Source organism: Radiomyces spectabilis, assembly GCF_025331425.1.
Source record: "Radiomyces spectabilis strain NRRL 2753 chromosome Unknown BYT42scaffold_15, whole genome shotgun sequence".
Lineage (NCBI taxonomy): Eukaryota > Fungi > Mucoromycota > Mucoromycetes > Mucorales > Radiomycetaceae > Radiomyces > Radiomyces spectabilis.
In genome coordinates this window covers 56,277-74,006 of record NW_026251940.1, presented here as the reverse complement: position 1 = coordinate 74,006, position 17,730 = coordinate 56,277, and the positions used below count along the sequence as shown (strand labels likewise).

The 17,730-nt window shown below is 42.4% G+C and overlaps 8 protein-coding genes across 8 annotated transcripts; 3 read left to right on the top strand and 5 right to left on the bottom strand.

Moving 5' to 3' along the window:
* Positions 1-480: 480 nt before the first annotated feature.
* On the bottom strand, positions 481-885 carry BYT42DRAFT_470519 (uncharacterized protein; the record flags this gene model as incomplete). The annotated part of the gene is made up of 2 exons (XM_051563561.1): positions 481-666; positions 745-885. Coding segments are annotated over 2 exons (327 nt in total), but the record flags the coding sequence as incomplete, so codon positions are not given.
* Positions 886-899: 14 nt separating this feature from the next.
* On the bottom strand, positions 900-2,234 carry BYT42DRAFT_504476 (uncharacterized protein; the record flags this gene model as incomplete). The annotated part of the gene is made up of 4 exons (XM_051564971.1): positions 900-1,175; positions 1,240-1,263; positions 1,341-1,990; positions 2,051-2,234. 4 exons carry the CDS (start codon positions 2,232-2,234, stop codon positions 900-902), a joined length of 1,134 nt encoding a protein of 377 aa, XP_051418993.1.
* Positions 2,235-3,040: 806 nt separating this feature from the next.
* Positions 3,041-6,374, top strand: BYT42DRAFT_586370 (condensin complex subunit 2/barren). The gene is made up of 9 exons (XM_051570060.1): positions 3,041-3,473; positions 3,544-3,816; positions 3,872-4,340; positions 4,401-4,841; positions 4,904-5,154; positions 5,245-5,293; positions 5,365-5,532; positions 5,595-5,812; positions 5,880-6,374. The coding sequence occupies exons 1-9, from the start codon at positions 3,156-3,158 to the stop codon at positions 6,165-6,167; spliced, it is 2,475 nt and encodes an 824-aa protein (XP_051418992.1). The 5' UTR covers positions 3,041-3,155; the 3' UTR covers positions 6,168-6,374.
* A 47-nt stretch (positions 6,375-6,421) lies between these two features.
* BYT42DRAFT_648511 (uncharacterized protein) lies at positions 6,422-7,876 on the bottom strand. Its single transcript, XM_051572739.1, has 3 exons — positions 7,687-7,876; positions 7,195-7,634; positions 6,422-7,108 (listed from the first exon to the last, which is right to left on the bottom strand). Exons 1-3 carry the CDS (start codon positions 7,744-7,746, stop codon positions 6,736-6,738), a joined length of 873 nt encoding a protein of 290 aa, XP_051418991.1. The 5' UTR covers positions 7,747-7,876; the 3' UTR covers positions 6,422-6,735.
* Positions 7,877-10,446: 2,570 nt separating this feature from the next.
* Positions 10,447-11,749, top strand: BYT42DRAFT_504155 (kinase-like domain-containing protein; the record flags this gene model as incomplete). The annotated part of the gene is made up of 3 exons (XM_051564955.1): positions 10,447-10,941; positions 11,016-11,223; positions 11,307-11,749. The coding sequence occupies 3 exons, from the start codon at positions 10,447-10,449 to the stop codon at positions 11,747-11,749; spliced, it is 1,146 nt and encodes a 381-aa protein (XP_051418990.1).
* A 158-nt stretch (positions 11,750-11,907) lies between these two features.
* Positions 11,908-12,954, bottom strand: BYT42DRAFT_504322 (uncharacterized protein; the record flags this gene model as incomplete). Its single annotated transcript, XM_051564962.1, has 2 exons — positions 11,908-12,545; positions 12,657-12,954. The coding sequence occupies 2 exons, from the start codon at positions 12,952-12,954 to the stop codon at positions 11,908-11,910; spliced, it is 936 nt and encodes a 311-aa protein (XP_051418989.1).
* A 90-nt stretch (positions 12,955-13,044) lies between these two features.
* Positions 13,045-14,534, top strand: BYT42DRAFT_127493 (Metallo-dependent phosphatase-like protein). Its single transcript, XM_051562177.1, has 5 exons — positions 13,045-13,261; positions 13,357-13,438; positions 13,586-13,809; positions 13,947-14,224; positions 14,291-14,534. Exons 1-4 carry the CDS (start codon positions 13,132-13,134, stop codon positions 14,216-14,218), a joined length of 708 nt encoding a protein of 235 aa, XP_051418988.1. The 5' UTR covers positions 13,045-13,131; the 3' UTR covers positions 14,219-14,224; positions 14,291-14,534.
* A 493-nt stretch (positions 14,535-15,027) lies between these two features.
* On the bottom strand, positions 15,028-16,405 carry BYT42DRAFT_586354 (GNS1/SUR4 family-domain-containing protein). Its single transcript, XM_051570059.1, has 4 exons — positions 16,202-16,405; positions 15,774-16,085; positions 15,622-15,695; positions 15,028-15,550 (listed from the first exon to the last, which is right to left on the bottom strand). The coding sequence occupies exons 1-4, from the start codon at positions 16,347-16,349 to the stop codon at positions 15,170-15,172; spliced, it is 915 nt and encodes a 304-aa protein (XP_051418987.1). The 5' UTR covers positions 16,350-16,405; the 3' UTR covers positions 15,028-15,169.
* Between the last annotated feature and the right edge of the window lie 1,325 nt (positions 16,406-17,730).

Below are 17,730 nucleotides of genomic sequence, written 5' to 3'. Positions count from 1 at the left end.
GTGGAAGGGATATGCCGCAATAATTAATGAGGCTAAAGGTTGACCTTTCTTGTTCATATCAATTTTTCGGCATACGAGAACAGTTGACGCGGCACAGCTACTGTATATTTGATGTAGAATGATGTACAATGAATAAAATAAGGATGTAAATGGAAAGATATATGAATCGACTTTTGGAGCTTATCGCGATCCCCACTTGAAAGCCCAGGATACCCATGAGCTTTTCTTGATGCCGTTCGGTTCGTTTGGCAGTGTTGACTGGGGTTCCATCTGGTGCTTTTCGTTTCCGTAATGTGTGACGATACCTTCATCCAGTTCATGGATAGGATCCAGATTGTTTGGAGAGACTCCGCCCACACCAACTTGTTTGCTACCACCGGGGGGAGTAGTGGTATTGTGACCATAAGAGAAATTGCCAAATACAGCTTTATCCTTCAGTGTGGCTTCGGGATCAAGCACGTCGTCGTCGATATAATCTTCGGGTTGCTTATAGTAGATGAAGTAAATCAAGACAAATAGAATAATGATCAAAGCCCAGCCTCCGATAATGATGAAGAGAACAGCCCATGGACCTAAGCTTTGTGCTGCATTTGTATCACTGAGGATGGCTATCAGTGAAGATGTCCACAAAATGCAGCTAAATGAGGCGGAGCGGAAAAAATTGATCTTTTTTAAAAAAAAAATGGATGTGGTTAAACGGTCAGGAAGAGGTTAGCGGGGGCCATGTGTGGGGTTTCTGCCTACCTTGTCAACGTAACATGGCCGTGTCTTGATATTATAACATATCATTGTCAGGAGGATGATAATAGATAAAATAGCGCGCATTCGATTTTTGGTAGAAGTGGATTCCACAAGCAGAAACACGTTTGCAAGCAATAGACCTTGCTTCGCCATTAATTTCATGTATCCATTATTTTTGCAATGCACATTAACTTACCCATATTTTTGATGATAGCTACACTAATAGATTTGAAAGCGATTTCATTGTACCTTGGGATCCGCTCATAGCTTGTCAGAAACAAGGTAAGCAGACAATAGGCGATCACGTAGCCCACCAAGGACAACCATAGGTATAACTTGTGACTGATTTGAGGTGCGTAGCATCGAAGCGTTGAAGCGTAATCGTTTGTACTGATATTCAGCGACTGGCAGGCTGCAGAACTCACAAACGTTGTCTAAAAGTATATGCGTAAGGAATCACTGTGGCATAATCCATCTTTAAAAAAAATTCTCACTTACCAATATCGGAATGTAGAGTAAACTCTGCAGGAGAAAGCGGTCAGTAAAAAAGTTTGATCAAGACGAAATGCAGCAGAAAAGAGGGGAAAATTCATGCTTACCGCCACTGGAATACACCATCTTACCCAGCGATTGGGTATTTTATACGGACGACGGACATTCACCGTATGCACAATCACAGCAACCACTAGGCTCACCATGGTGGTGGCGAAGGCCGTCCAGACAGAATAAGTGTACCATGTCGGTGTTCGCATATCGGGCATCAGTCCTCCGGCATTCATAATAAGCGTAAGTAAGTGGGTGAATTGGGTTTGATTCTCGGTTCGGTAGGAATCAAAGGAAGTGACCGTCATAAGATCCCGAAGAGGAAATGTAAGAAGCTGAAAGAACTCGATGATAAGAATGATGATTTGAATCCAGTTTGACCACATCTTAGAATCCCAGTCTGTAAATCGCGTCTTGTAAACTGCTTTCAAGTGGGCGTCGTCGTGACCGAAAAGATCTTTCCGATCTTTATAATAGAATCGTTGCCGGGTAATGAGAAAAAGATTGATACATAGTACGAAGACGAAAAGAGCGGCTTGCAAGATATTTGACGTATTATCAGAGACAGGCGATACGTCGGCACCGATGAGTGTAAAGAGCGCTACGAAAACAGCGACGAGGAATAGAACGGAAAATAGATGGTAGAACTTGTGAGCAAGCACTTTACGATGTTCTCGGGATACAGGTAAATCGGGACTGTGGGTGGCTATTGCTACCGGCGAAGTGACAGAGGTGGTGGTCGGTTCAGTCTGGTTGCATAGGAGACCTTTCCACAAAAGTACGACGAGGCCACCAAGAGGAATCTTGAAAGTACATTTGATCTGTTCCTTCAAATTCTGGACCAATTGATCAATTTCCTTTTGGTGCTCCAACTCTTCTTCTCGTCGTTGTTGTGGGGGCACTTTATGCCATTCGGTAAACCAAAAATAGAAAATAAAAGATACGAGCATGACAAAGATAATGGAGAAAAATAAAATGATGGAGGCAAGGTCATTTGGTTGGGATTCGGATGATGCATATTGCTGTTGATAAGATGCATAACCGATCGTGGTATTCGTCGTTGTATTCATTGACTACGGTGTCCAAAGGATAATCTCCGGGTATCAGGAAAGAATAAGAAGGAAGAAGCTCATGTTTCTAAACTCGACCAGGTCTAACTGAGTAAATGTCTTTGCATTGGAGTTTATATGCTTTTAGGTTACCATATTTGGAAAGATGTTTACCTTGGAGAACAGAGGTCAGAAATGAGATATCCCAACTTGGTTCTGCTTTTGGGAAGAAAAATTAATCAAGGTTGTTTGCTCGGATTCTGGCGGATTGCTGATCTCATTGCTTCCAATGAGAATACCTTCACTGTATATGACATTTAAAAAACTTTAAACGATATAGATGGATATATTCATCTTGTTCCTCACCTGAAAGTGCCTATTTCCGATTTCCAGATGTGTGTTGCTCACAATTTTTGCGTTAAAGTGCTTCTCATTATATGACTCTTGCCAAACAGATAGGCAAACTGCAACGCTTGTGTTTTTGATATTCCTTAATAGAGGTTGTTCCGTATCATCGCCATTTGATTCTGAAGAAACGACGCTCAAAAAATTTATAGCGATCTTTGCCAATGGTTGTTCCCTCTGTTATACAGACTTGGTTATATTGACTATGCTGTGGGCTGAGATGCGATCCACCTGGCTTTGGAGCGCAAAGCGCAGAGTCACTCTCGAATTTGATTGGACTGTCCCGGCCAATAAAATTTTCGACTTGCCGCGTACGGCAAAGCGCGTTGGTTCATAAAAAAAAAGAAAACGAAATCGACAAAAAAAAGGGAATTCTTTCAAAAGGGGAAGAAAAAAATACCGCTTAATTGCCCAACTATGACAAGAGCACCTCTACAAAGTAATCCGGCTGTTGTATCTATCGGCAGTTCATCCAAAGAAAAACGTTTACCTGGACGTGATCGAGCTTCTGACAGTCGACCGCAACATGTCTCTACCAACAGAGACAGCGCGCGACGACAGCATGTGAATTCAATGGCATCAAGCAGTACCTCCCAGTATTCTACCATGGCGAGAAACGCATCTGTCTTGTCCAATCTAGGCGTACCCATCGCACAAGGTCCTGTCGTTCCTATTCTGACGCCGGAACAAATGTACTCCAACTTTGAAGAGTGGATCAAGATGTGCACTGATAACGTAACTGATTATTGCTTACTTTGTGCTCTCTCTCTCTATCTTTAAAAACTAACCAATCTTTCAACATCAGAAAGTCAATGCCAGCAACAGTTGGAATTTTGCACTCATCGATTACTTTCACGAAATGACGTTCATCCGCGATGGTGATACCATTAACTTTCAAAAAGCATCCTGTACCTTGGATGGCTGTGTCAAAATCTATACCTCACGTGTCGATTCAGTAGCTTCGGAAACCGGCAAATTATTGAGCGGATTGGCAGACAGCGCCAGAGATTCTCCTTCTGCGGACGAAACCAACGAACTGCAACGCGACGATGCCAACGAACGAAGAACTCGACGTCGCGTAAGTTTTGAAAATATAGATTGCAGCATTCACTTCAACTAACGCACCCATTTAGGCAAATCGGTCGGAAACTACCCTACTAAAAGACTTTTCTTCTATTGCGCTAAAAAAATTCGACCTCGATTTTACCGTGGATCCACTATTCAAGAAAACATCAGCCGATTTTGATGAAGGTGGAGCGCGTGGATTACTTCTGAATCACCTTAGTATCGATCGCGAATGTAGAATCATCTTTGACGCTTCGGACACAATTGCTGAGCAAACATCCGAAGCCGACGCCCCCAATGAAAATTATATGATTGATGGTGAAGGATTATCACTGGAAACGAGTGAAGAGACAACGGCAGTCAACGATGAAGAGGAAGCTGTTGCAGAGGGCGTTTCGAATAATAGCAATGAGGCGGACGATGCCATGGAGGTTGACCTTGAAACCAATACAGAAAATGATGCTTCAATACCACAATCCAGTAACGAGCTTGCTTCCAGCTCGGAATCAAGCATGGTAGAAATTTCGCGCCTCAAAGGTAGAAAGACATGAAAATGGGGAAGCCTGCACTGTCAACTGATGCATATTTTGATTGTAGCCAAACTACCAGCATTGGATGTGTTTCAAGAGTTAAACATCTGCCCTACACTTCAAGGCATCAACTTTTTCGCTGATGCCGACTTCAAAATGCCAAACTTTAACCAAGAGGACAAGGACGACCTGGAAAATCCCGTCGCAGAGGCAGATGATATCAATCCAGCATTTCCCGATGATCTTGATGATCTGACGATGGAATTCGATAATGATAACGACGAAATACTAGACGGTATAGACGCCGCTGATCCGTTTCAAAATGACGATATCCAAAATAATCCGGAGACTGCAGCGGAAATCGATGACACTGGCGCTGATACCGATAATTATATCATGGCCATGATGAACAACGCCGATCAAGAATTATTCAGCTATTTCGATGAAACGTTGCAGAAGAATTGGGCCGGTCCCGAGCATTGGAAACTGCGACGCCCTGTATCAAAAGGTAATGGGTTTGGTAAATAGTCCGTCAGCGCCTTGGTAACTGTAAAATAACGCTTGCATTAGTTGGCAAACCGGATACAATCACAGAAGGAGAAGAGAGAACCACAAGAAAGACCAAGACAGCCTTCGAAATTGATTTTCTCAATGGAGAAGATGTGGACGAGGAGGAAATCTTCGCAGTTGACAAGCGTGTCCGTATCACGATGCCCGTGGTTAAAGATGCGAATAGGACGCCATCGAAGCATTTGTTACCCGATGATGTTCATTTCTCCTCAAAGCAGTTGTTAAGACTATTTCTCAAACCGCGTTTCACTGTAAGTATATCTAAAATGTGTCGGCCTCTTCTTTTTTTTTTTTTTTTTTTTTTTTTTTTGGCATATCACTAACGCGACGGCTCTTTAAAGAACGATACGCGTAGAAATCCGATCCAACAAAGAGACCATGAAATATCTGGTAACTTGATACCAAGGCTATAATGTTATGACAATCGCAGCTTGATTGATTTTTATCTTTTGGCGATATAGCAGCAGAGACTAATAATGCGGTGCAAACAACTCAGCCAGACAATGACATGGATATGGGACCTGATGTGCAATTCTGGGCTGAGCAAGAGCTGGAGATTGACGCTCCACTAGACAGTGATAATCTCGAAACGAGTGTGTCTCCCGATGATGACATGTTAGCAGAACCAAGTAGGTTGCGGAATATGCTTTCTTTACGTATGAGTACACTTATCACAGGTGACATATTGTAGCCCAATTATCAACATACGATGACAGCGCATTTTATAACGACTCAATGTTGGATACTTATGACGAGACAGAACCATCTGCATTATATGGCGATGCCCTGATCACAAATCATCGACTAAACAAAGTGAAACCACTCTACGTCAACTATGCACGTACCGCGAAACGAGTAGATGTGAAGCGGCTGAAAGACAATCTCTGGAAGGTGCTAACGACATCGAATGTAAGTCAATGATAATCATCAAAGCCGGAGACAAAGTGAACGGGCCAGTCTGATTGGTTTTCTGTAGGAAAATGGCACGGTAGATACATCAGGCATCGATCCATCAGCAGAGAAAGTTCATGGGGAGCGACGGTTCACAGAAATCATTCAGAGTCTTAAAGAGATGTATTCTCCCAAGACCATGAAGGATATCTCGGTATCATTTTGCTTTATATGCTTGCTGCATCTGGCCAATGAAAAGAACCTCAGCATTGTAGGAAATTCTCATTCTGAAGAAGATGATGATTTTGTTCTAGGCGATGATCTGATGGACGAAGCTATTCTGAATGAAATCACCATTTTGCAAAATGTATAGCCATTTGCAAGGTTGAAGGAGTCTATTCCTTCTTTTTCATTCAGAGCATTTCTCTGTATATGTTATTATTTCCTCTTTTTGTACTTTATATCCATGCTTTCCCGTCACATCTTTCCTAGAGTTTCAAACTATTCAATCAATATATTATCATCCCTGAAGCTTCAGTATTTCCACTGTTGGAGACGGTTAAATATGGATACAATGGGCTTGTAGGGAATCTGTATGATTCTCTTATTTTTCCCTGCTCTGGATCGTTTGGCTTGAATGCGCCTCATTTTACAGTCTGCAAACTCAAAAGCATGATATATTTCAGGCGAAAATTATAATAAATAGGGTTACACTGTCATTGTAAGGTACCGCGGACAAGGTAGAACGGTGTATAGGGTTTGCGAAACGTGTACTTCCAACCAAAAAGACTCGTCAGATGTTTGCAGGTACGTTACTATCGATATTTTTGCTATACTGCCATACTGACTTGCTATTATTTCTATTTTCATATCTGCCCTGATGCTTCTCATTTTGACTTTTTCAATTTTGGTATCATAGTCAGGAACTGGGTATCTGGATGTTACACAGCAGCCGATCCGTATCCTTCGGCCGCGTTTGCGGTTTGAAGAAGTCGGCTGTGCTCACTGTCCATGGAAGGCACATGAGAATTGAGACTCTTCACGGAAGGATAGATGGAAGCCACCGAGGTATTTCCAGAGGCACCGATTCCACGCGGCAGCTGTTCGGCTTTTTCGAAATTGTCACCCGCCCATAGTGCAGCACCCACGATGTTGGTCCAGACAAAGATCAAATTAGCCACAGGGACAAGTTCCAACGCAACCGCTACGGTTCCAAAGAGGCAATAAGATTTGCGATGGTTCCAAGCAAATCTTAGGGATTCTTTTGCGGTCATGCCTCGGAAATCGACATCGTAATGGATAAAGTGGCTCCAGCTGGCCGTGAAAATGAACAGCCGAGGATGAGTGACAAGCTCCTCTTAAACCTTCTTTTTCTCTCTTGTGACACCTTTTAAACTTACCATTTCGGCCAGCCATTGATACAACAAGCGAGAGCCGTGCCAACAACAGGAATAAGATGCAACGGTGTAGTAATAATGAACAGTAAGACTTGAATGAAAGCCAAGGTGAGTGAGGAACCCATATTGCGCCAGCAGGCAACAAGACCCGGAACCTCAACACGGCCGTCAAACATGCGTTGAAGACCGCGGGCTTTAAGAGTCGCATCAAACACTGCGTCTTGGAAGAAAGGAACCAGAACAGCGAAAAGGATCATATTGGCAACGGCGCTTTCCAAAAGCACAAAGATCACCGAAGCGACCCAAGCAATCCAAGTCGGCCAATGCGCATCAATTAAAGCATCGCGTTGCAAGGGTAAAAGGTACAAAAACGCCAGTACAATCGAAACCAAGCCAAAGCCCAATGTCAAGAGCAACGGACATAATGTTTTCAGCCACAATTGCTGCAAGAACCGTTAGTTGGTGAAATGACCGGCATCAGGTTGTTTCACTTACAGATGGGTGGCGAAGAAAGAAGAGAGCGCCAGCCACAGGATAGGTATACGGTGGCGCCATGGAAAAAGAAGATCAAAGGGAAAATGGAAGAGAAGGGAAGAAAAAAGGCAGAAAGTAAAGACCAGGAGTTGATGTCGTCTCGCGTACGATGGCTAAAGTTCAACTTCCGTTTTTATGCGGATGTCCGGACAAATCGACCCATATGATCAGCTCCGCCTTTTTAACAAGCAACACAATGTGTAATGATGTTTTGTTACATTAAACGAACCAGCATGGTCACATATATCCAATCCGTGAAACGTGTATACAACTAAGGAAAAACTTCATCCATTGTAAGAAACTGACCCACAACATTGACATCAAAAAATAAAAAATAGAGCTCATATTATTATGATCTGGCACCACCTTTTTCCCTTTTCTTTTCTTTATACCATTTTCGTGGCATTACCACGCCAAAATATGACATTACCTTGGCAGCTTGGAAAGTGCCTACAGCAAATTATGATCTATCCGCAACATGCGACAGAATGGAGCCAACCATTCCAAAACCAGTAAATCAACGCTTTTGACCTAACTTTGCTCCTTTGTTGTATCACGCTTATCTTGATGATTACATCGATAGCAATGATGTCGGAAAATAACATGAATGATATGAAAGGCTTCCCAGTAGCAGAGGTGCCTGCCTGTGATACTCTGTAAAGATGACATATTTAAAACAAACAAATTTTATGATCATTGCTTTTTCTGGTACTTTCATCTTTGAAACGCTCTTCGCTCTTGTGTTGTCGATCTATCACCCAGGGAGAGTATATGCTGGCAACCATTATTGACTCTAGCATCTTGCCGTCGCCAGTGCAAAGCTTGGCAAACGGAATGTTGCTTGTATACACAAATTGTCGAGAGCTGAAAGGTTTTTCATGTGCATGACGTCTTCAAGGCCGATCTTAAAGTGGCAATCGCTCAATGAAAATGTTGTTGAAAAACGAGACAGAACCTTTTCTGGCTTTTCAATTGTCGTTATCATTTACGATTGTGAACATGGGAAAATGTCACACCAACTATGGAGTAACTGTGCCATGGTGAGATGTCACATCACCTACGATACTGCAGTTGAAGCTAAAGATATTTGGTACTAGGGATAACGCATTAGATAGGAGGCACTAATTTACTATGGCATCGGTCACTACGGTTACAATAATTGCAGCTCCATACGACAATGTTGGGCACATTAACAGTGGCATCGCTATGCCAAATAGTTATGACCGCATTTTGTTTCAATGAACAGTGCTTTGATTTCCCCACAACAAATTTCCCGACATATATTCACACGGTTTTCGATGAGTCTGACGGGTGCCCCAGGTTAGGTTACTGGCTCATGCGCAGCCAATACTATTTTCCCATTGATAGCTAATGCGCTTCTGAAAGAATGGCGTTAAACACCTGTTGACCCTCACTGTTACGGAGCTATTGCGTTATGCGGAGATTCTCTCCAAATCATGCCGGTTTCTTCGATGCTATGATTTGCTACTTCAACTGCTAGCGGATACTATGAATTTGAAGTCAAATCACTAGAGACATCCGTTCGATAACCGAATTAGTAGACGATGTATTTGCTTTTTTGAGGCTGCCAGTTGAGAGTTTGTAGCACTTTCAATAGGCATGTGGAAAGGAAGACAATGTCTCGGTCGAAGCCCTGTTTTGCTCCGGATGACATTGATGATGAAGAGAGAAGTACAGGATAGTGAATTGATGGCTCACTCTTTGAAAGAAAATCTGCCCGCAATGGAAAATTCTTGATAAATGCTTCAATTCAGTCACATCCCAAGATTCCCTTTCGAAAATTCTTCAGAAAAAAAAGGTGTTGTAGCTTTTATTTCGACCACGTCTTTTAGATGCCTGTCCCAGTTATTTCTGGGGTCTTCCACAAGAATAATCTTTCTCTCTTACAAGTCATTGAGATCGTCGATCATACGCGCTGTAGGCAAAGGACATGAAATAATTGGTGTTCGCTATCTTGATCAAATTTTTTCTCTGTGACAGACTCAGGCTGAATGGAAAACCGAAAACAGACCCATCGTTAGTCACCTATGGCAGCTTTCTGCGAAAAAGTAACTAAACTACGCAACGCAATTAAACGTCGACCAGTGCATACGCTGATTCAGGTTATTGAGGGTAAATGCGTTTGTTTCGCAAGACTCATCTGATGTTGAAAGCCTAACGTCAAAGTGCCGTAAATTTGAAATAGCGCACAGACATCATTGCTGTCATTATTTTAATTCCGACACAACAACAGTCTCTCTGTCATCTTTTTTTTATATATGGCAAGTGAGCATCCCCCATGCAGATTTTTTAAGTATTTCTCCCTTTTTTTTTTTCTTACCAAAAAAAAAAAAGAAAAAGAAAAGCGAGTTTATAGATCTCGACTGTTCATGTCTATCATCCACAAGCTAATTGATAAGGCAAGAAACAGTACAGGCAATCATTTCTCCTTGACAACGTCATCCTCTTCACCGTCGTCTGGGTCAACCCTCCCTCCTGAAGACGCTAAAGACTCGTTTTTACATCGTTCTCTCTTGAAAAATCATTCGGCACAATCATCAACTGCATCAACCGCCAGAGGAGGCATGAATACCAGTTCAGATAAGCCAATGCAGTCTTATTCAAGCACGCCTTCCCACAACGCCAGTATAGCCACGGCGAATACCGGTATTTTTTCTTATATTGCTGAGTACAAAGAAAAAAATTTAGAGTAATTAAAATATGATATCACCATGCTACATAGGCGACAAGGGTGTAAGCACTCCCCAAAGTAAGTCGAGAAACATAGCAGTAAGCCAGCCAGTCCCCAAGCTATCCTGCTTAACGAAAAAATGCTCTTGTGGTATTGTAGGCCAACCGCAACATCAGCACAACTACTACCACAATGCCCAACAACAACATTATGCGAAAGGACCGAAGCTTAAACTGGACGATTTCCAACTGTTACGCACATTGGGAACAGGATCGTTTGGTCGAGTGCATTTGGCTCAATCGCGACATAATGGACGGCATTACGCTATCAAAGTACTTAAAAAATCGGAGGTTGTAAGACTGAAACAAGTGGAGCACACAAACAACGAAAAGCATATTCTCGAAGCCGTGGGTTTTCCATTTCTGGTAAACTTATGGGGAACGTTTCAGGATGACACCAATTTGTACATGGTGATGGATTACGTACCCGGGGGTGAATTATTCAGCATCTTGCGACGAAAAAAGGTACACAACAGCTTCTGGTAACATATGACGGACCAACAAAAAAAATCTGAATATTTTTTTTACCCTCTGTGCAGCGATTCCCAGATCAAATTGCCAAAATGTATGCCGCTGAAGTGGTGCTGGCCATTGAATATCTTCACAGCAAAAACGTGGTATATCGTGATCTGAAGCCGGAAAATCTTTTATTGGATCGACATGGTCATATCAAAATCACAGATTTTGGATTTGCTAAATATGTCCCTGATGTCACCTGGACGTTGTGTGGCACGCCAGATTATCTAGGTAAGCAGAGCATGGCGACGATAAACAGCCCCTTTTTCTTTTTGGTGAGCAGGAACATGATGCTTACACCCTAAATCAAATAGCGCCGGAAGTGATTCAATCAAAGGGTTACGGCAAGGCCGTGGATTGGTGGAGTTTGGGTATTCTTATTTTTGAAATGTTGGCTGGATATCCTCCCTTCTATGACGACGATCACTTGAAACTGTATGAAAAGATTTTGGGCGGAAAAATTCGATGGCCCGCCTATTTTGATCCGCATGCCAAAGATTTACTGAAACGACTGTTGACACCGGATTTATCTCGCCGATTTGGTAATCTCAAAGATGGGGCTGAAGATATCAAACGACATCGATGGTTTGAAGGCATTGATTTTGCTGTGGTGGCACGATGTGGTATGGCGATGCCTTTTATTCCTCCTGTAAGCCATGACGGTGACGCGAGTAACTTTGATGTATATGACGAGACGACTGAACAGTATGGAGCACCAGCGCCTGATATCTATAGAGATAGATTCCCTGATTTTTGAATGAATATCAGCAACTGACTTGCCTATTTTAGTTAAATAGCACAACTTGTATGTGTATTTTTTTTCTTTGCTTTTGTTTAAAGGTACAAATTACAATCTTCGCGGGGGTATGGCACAGAAAATAATGGTGATAATCACGGAGATGAGGATGCTGGCAGTCAGAAGCCAAATGGCTCGAGACCAGAGAATTCGTTTAGCTTGTGGTTGGATGATCTTATTGAAATGAAATGTCGTGGTTTCGCTAGAAAGAAATAAAATAGAGAAATCGGATAATGAGGGAAACAAATATCGCCACCTGCTGAAATCGTATTTCCATACCTGATGTTGAAAAGCAGAACCCAAAAGGGATCTAGACCCGTAAGAAATACTAAAAGATTCAGAATGCTGAACCACATTGGCAGTAAGACCCAGAAACGAACACCCCATTGCGGGTAACCCAAAAAGATGAGACTGAGTGCTGTGGCAAATCCAGTTAGTAATGCTACGAGACCCAAGACAAGACGACCCATCTGCTGCCACAAAGTGACATTTCCCCAAACTTTCAGTCGCAGGAATTTAGGGTACGCATATCGCTGCATGTATTCGAAAAGATATTCCTTGGCATCCGAAAACACCAAAGGGTCATCTCGTGGGTCGGAACGATCGAGTTCTCGTCGGATCGCGTTTTTAAGTTCTTGGGGTAACTGAGTCAGTTCTTTGGAGGCTGAAGGAACGAGATATCGAAGCAAAATACGCTGCGCTGATTCTGCAAGATCCTGACGACTCGGTGGTGGCATAGACGAAGTGCGCTGGGTATCTGCCGGTGTAGCTTGAAGCGGTGGTCGGACAGGACTGGTTTCCATAGTGGGGGGCGGAGACATGGGAGAAGAAGGCGGCATGAGGGAAGTGGCGAGTGGTTGTTTCTCACCGAGAGTGAGCTTTTCGTCATCGTAAGAGTAGGTATTTGAAAGGCGGCTCAGTAATCGAGGCGATTGGTATCCGTCGGCTAAATCCTGTTCGGTTAAGAAGCCTGATTTCCGTAAAGACCGAATATAGCGGCGCCACAGTTGTTCGTGATGCTGAACATCGAGGTAAAAGTCCAACACTTCTTCCATTTGGAGTCGGTCGCGCATAATAATATAGAAATTATAAAGGCACAAAGGCGGTGCTGTCTTGCGCGACAGTACCTCTTCGAGAGTAGGCAGCGTTTCAGCTGCGGATGACATGAAGCGAGAATTCAAATAGACAATGAGAAACAGGTGAGAGAGAAGCAAAAATAAAAAACAAAAAAAAAAAAGATAATAATAGGAAGTGGTGCCACAGAGTTTAATCCTTTTTCGTGTATTTATTTATTTTATTGAAATTTTTTTTTGCTTTCCCATTAATTGCTTCTCCTTGCCGATATGTATGTCGCTGCGAGACCCGATGAAGACCTGCAACCAAAAAAACCTGGAACCACCCGGTTCGTCTGTATGTCTGACACTCACTCGAAAATCGACTTTCAATTTGTTATACCGGACGGTGATGTGTTTGGTAAGCACTATAGTACTAGAACACTAAAGGAGTAGAAACCCACCCTTTTTCTCATTCAAATTTCATCTTATCCATCCTGATGTTATCAATATCAGTCCACGCCGGTGATTTAACACGCCGTAGCTCCATCCAAGAATTCAAAGAAACAATAGCATGGCTTGGTGCTTTACCACATCGGTGCGTCACACTAGGAAAAGAAGGAACAAGGAGAAAAAGAAAGAGAGGAAAAAAAAAGAGATGGAGAGAGAAAAGAAAAAGTTGGGATGCACTAGAAACAGAAAATTTGAGAGCGTAATGCAGGGCTCACATTAAAAAATCTCGTAGTTTGAAGATCGTGACTGGAGGTAATCATGATCATATTCTGGATGAACGTTTCGGATACATCGAGGAAAAACAATACGTGCTCAGCCGGATGCAGCAAGCCAATATCACTTATCTCGAGCACGAATCATACCTTCTTCCACCTGACCTGGGTGGGTATAAGATGTTTGTCAGTCCATATGCTCCTATCCACTTGGGTGGTGCTTTCATGCCGCGGAATCTACAGCGTAAGTGATTTCACCTCTTTACAAGAAGGCCCCCAAACCCTACATCATCAACCGTATCGAGAATTGATAATACTCCCTTTTTTTCCTATTTGTATTGATGATGTGCCTTTTTTTTGCTATCTCTCCATTTTCATCAGCTTACTGGGAAAAAATCCCATCAGATACACAAGTGCTTGTCACGCACACACCACCCTACGGTTATCAAGACAGAATAATACGGGGTAATCGGCATGTTGGTTGTCCTCATTTACGCGCCAAGATCGATCAAATTCGTCCTAAAGTGTCTATTTTTGGACATATTCATGAGTCTCACGGAGTCGCTTTTTCAGAACACACATTGTTCGTAAATGCTTCGGCGTGCAATGCTCGATATCGTGCCAATCAACCACCTATAGTATTCGATCTCTGAATGCCCGTAAGTTGATGTTTTTGCAAAAAGACACCCCCATCACATTCAGTCATTCAATTTATGTTCTCCTAGCAATCCTTTTCGCAACTTGTATACGAAAAATGTCCCCAACGTCCTCTTTTTATTCCCGTTTTCTCAAACAAAAAGATCAGCGTTTCAGCTGACTGCATATGGCACTGAAAAAACTGCCATCTCTTTGGCAGTTGCATCAATCAATGGAAATGAATTACATACAACGAAGGAAAACTGTCTATATATTTGCACTCACTTGTTTAAACAGAGAACAATACACGGCTCGTAATAAACCGCGACAATGACCTTTCAAATTGCATGTCATAGTTGGAGTAAAATGATGCTTCTTTTACATCAAGGCTATGACAAATTGACATGCTCAACCATAAAAGGTTTGGAATCATTTTGCTTCTTCAAGCAACTTGGTCGTTGAGTGCCTTTCACATATTATACAGCAAGTATCACCAATATCCCATTGGTTAATTGTATTGCAGATCATAGGTCTTATATGTTTGGGCAGCAGGTATGCATGATACTCGAGGTAGCACGCATATCATATAATTGATTCATCATCGCACTGCTGACGTGGCATATGCGTCTTGTTTTTTGGTCTGGTAAAAAAAGCTGGACTATCCGATGGTTGCATGCGATGAAAGGCACTTGAATGAGACCCGAATGTGAATTGGGTTATTATTTGCACAGATCGTTGAGAGGTTTGGCATTCCGATCCCATTCAAGTTTTTTCCGTCCATTTGGCCTCCATCCCACAATTGAGGTTATTTTTAAGCTTCCGTGGATTGAAATAATGTAAAACACACGTCTTTAATTATAAGATGAAACGAAGATACAAGTAGTTACTGTAGAGTAAACTGTAATTTTTTTTCCTAATGCTTTTGCAAGTTTGTGGTTTCTGGTATGTAAAGTATTCTTTCCAGATTTCTAGATCTTCTTGCTCTTCTTCACGGGTGCAGAAGACTTGGCCTCTTGAGCGCGCTGCTTGAGAATAGCCTTGCTCTTCTGGTAGGTCAAACGGTAAAAGTTGATGAAAAGGAAAAGATACGAACTAAGCAGAGCACAACCGAAAAGAGCAGAGGCTTCGGTACCAGCACAGCTGCCCATATTGGGCAAATGAGGCCAGTAAGTGTAGGCAAAGTAGGTGTAGGTGCAGAAATAGATCACGAACAGATCGATGATGAACTGAGTAATTTGCATGGTAGTCAAGTACTTCTTCCACCAGATCTTGTGTCCAGCGGCAGTGCGGAAGTAGTAGTAGTACATCAACACATGCACAGTCAAATTGAGAGTAATGGGGACCCAAGACTAACAAGCGTCCATCATGCGATAAGTATTCGCGTCATCCCAAACATACAGCATCTTTTGAAAAAACTTACCACTGCAGTCTTGCCACCCAATTGCGAGAAGCAGAGAACCATGGTCAAGCTGTGATGATAGTAATGCAAGAATTCTAAACCATACTAATGTTAAGCATGCTTTGGCGCAGATTCCCCACTTTAGGCCAACGTTTAGATCATCCATCACTTACCGAGTTTCTTCTTCTTAGCCACCAAGAACACAGTATCAATCAATTCCCAGTATTTAACGAGATAATTCAAATAATACAACAATTCCAAAGGTTGGGTCCAAGCATCGTTGGAGCAGACAGCGTATAAAAAGCCGTGATGGTAAATTTTGGGGAAAATTTGTTCGACCATCAACACCAGAAGGATACCAGACACGATAGTAAGTAAAAAGTTATGAAGTTGGAAGAGTGCCTGAAGACGGAAAGGTGGAAACTGGGTCATCAGGTACCGACCACCAAAGATGACAACGAAGTAGGTAATGCAACTGGCCACGACTAGAAAGACAGAGGCACACAATAAGCTCATCGTGTACCGTGATGCCTTTACAGACACGTTCGATCGTCCGATCCACAAAAGTAGCGGTCAAACGATGAAAAAAATAGGAACATACCTTCATTGACGGTTGACAGAGGTGTCACACCAGGAGTAAAGCTGAAGGAAGAAGCAGGTTTGCCAACCACTGCCTCATAAACCTTTTCAAAATAAGGGTAGAGAGCGATACCGAACGGTGTCTCGGGAGAGAAATGTAACTTATCCATCAGGGATGGGCAATGATGAAGTTCGAGGCGGAAGAAAAAAAATCAGAAGGAAAAAGGGACAGGGAAAATTTTATTTCTTGTTTGATTTCTGGTGGCGGAGCTCTTATCTTGAAACAGCTCCGCCACAGAAACCGAAAAGAAAAACATCCTGGTTTCCCCTTTTTTCTTTTTTATTTTTGTTTTCATTTCTTCTCAGTGTCAAGCAGCATTCTTTACTGATACGATCATCACTTGAATTCATGAGTTGGTAATTTATCATTTGTGATCTCTTCCTCCTTTTTTCAATCCAACCTCGGTGATTTTTGCCCTCCATACGTACCATGGGAACGTGTTGAGGACTTGCTTTCATTGACAGCGAATCGAGGTACATTGCTGCAACAGCTGTATCTTTTCATCACTGTCTCTCCATCATCCTGCAGAAATGGTTCCATTGATCCGATTTGCAACGGTCCTCTACTGAGAACGTTGCCCGCAAATGCCAAGTCTCACACACGTTCATAGTTCCATCTTTTGATACTGTCTTGTGCTTGCGTAACATGAAATGGATTACCAAGTTTCCTTCTGCAGTCATGTCAAATCAAGTCTTGACACTCCGAAGTGCGTAAAAATCACATGTCAGCAGTGGGCACTTTCCTTCATCCTTACTCATCTGAATTATGTTTCAATGGATGTTGGAGAAGTGCCCAAGTTCCGAATTCATTTGAGCTGAAAATGAATAGACGGGACTCGGTCACCGGATGCAATTTCCGGAATCTAAAAAAAAAAAAAATCCAAAAATAACCCACCATGAATGATCGCCGACCCTGAGCAAAAGGGCGGCATCGCAGTGCCACCGATATAGTCATATGTGTTGGGCCTATCTGAAAATTCAGTAACATGCCTAATCTGTTTGAGAAATTTTTCAGAATGAACAACCACTTGTTTAAGCTTTCGGAGAACGAATATAAAGGACTTCAAACTCGTATATCGGAGGAGGTCACAGATGCAGCGAGCGAAGTCTTCCAGATTAACGTTGCACAGCTTCATGGAAGAATGTTGAGTACAAGTAATGACAATTACAAGAGCAAGTAAAATTAAAGAATTAAGTGGTTCGGAAAGTGTTCAAGCGAAGAGGACGAGAGACAAAGCCAAACAACGAAGACATAAAAAAGAAAGGATTCATTCAAAGCAAACGAGACTTTCTCTCCTTGGTTTTCACTTACACCAGAAAAAAAAGGACTGACTACCGCACTGCGGCAGCTGTTTCCGCACACCAAGCAGGAGGTGTGATATTTGTACATATTTAAACTGTGGATCGGATCTATGGCTTTGAGGCGGTATAAGATATAAAGGCTAAGGCACTTGAGTACCTTCAAAAAAAAGTGAGCAGGGCTGACCAAAA

Excerpts from the sequence above, each read along its gene's own strand:
- BYT42DRAFT_586370 (XM_051570060.1), top strand. The coding sequence starts at position 3,156 with ATGACAAGAGCACCTCTACAAAGTAATCCGGCTGTTGTATCTATCGGC. Across the intron at positions 3,817-3,871 it reads AACGAAGAACTCGACGTCGC|GCAAATCGGTCGGAAACTAC; the intron begins GTAAGTTTTGAA and ends GCACCCATTTAG. Across the intron at positions 5,533-5,594 it reads TGACATGTTAGCAGAACCAA|CCCAATTATCAACATACGAT; the intron begins GTAGGTTGCGGA and ends GACATATTGTAG.
- BYT42DRAFT_586354 (XM_051570059.1), bottom strand. The coding sequence starts at position 16,349 with ATGGATAAGTTACATTTCTCTCCCGAGACACCGTTCGGTATCGCTCTC. Across the intron at positions 15,696-15,773 it reads GGCTAAGAAGAAGAAACTCG|AATTCTTGCATTACTATCAT; the intron begins GTAAGTGATGGA and ends AGTATGGTTTAG. Across the intron at positions 15,551-15,621 it reads TGGGTGGCAAGACTGCAGTG|TCTTGGGTCCCCATTACTCT; the intron begins GTAAGTTTTTTC and ends GACGCTTGTTAG.
- BYT42DRAFT_127493 (XM_051562177.1), top strand. The coding sequence starts at position 13,132 with ATGTATGTCGCTGCGAGACCCGATGAAGACCTGCAACCAAAAAAACCT. Across the intron at positions 13,262-13,356 it reads ACCGGACGGTGATGTGTTTG|TCCACGCCGGTGATTTAACA; the intron begins GTAAGCACTATA and ends TATCAATATCAG. Across the intron at positions 13,810-13,946 it reads CATGCCGCGGAATCTACAGC|CTTACTGGGAAAAAATCCCA; the intron begins GTAAGTGATTTC and ends CATTTTCATCAG.
- BYT42DRAFT_648511 (XM_051572739.1), bottom strand. The coding sequence starts at position 7,746 with ATGGCGCCACCGTATACCTATCCTGTGGCTGGCGCTCTCTTCTTTCTT. Across the intron at positions 7,635-7,686 it reads TCTTTCTTCGCCACCCATCT|CAATTGTGGCTGAAAACATT; the intron begins GTAAGTGAAACA and ends CGGTTCTTGCAG. Across the intron at positions 7,109-7,194 it reads ATCAATGGCTGGCCGAAATG|CTGGAGCCACTTTATCCATT; the intron begins GTAAGTTTAAAA and ends TTTCACGGCCAG.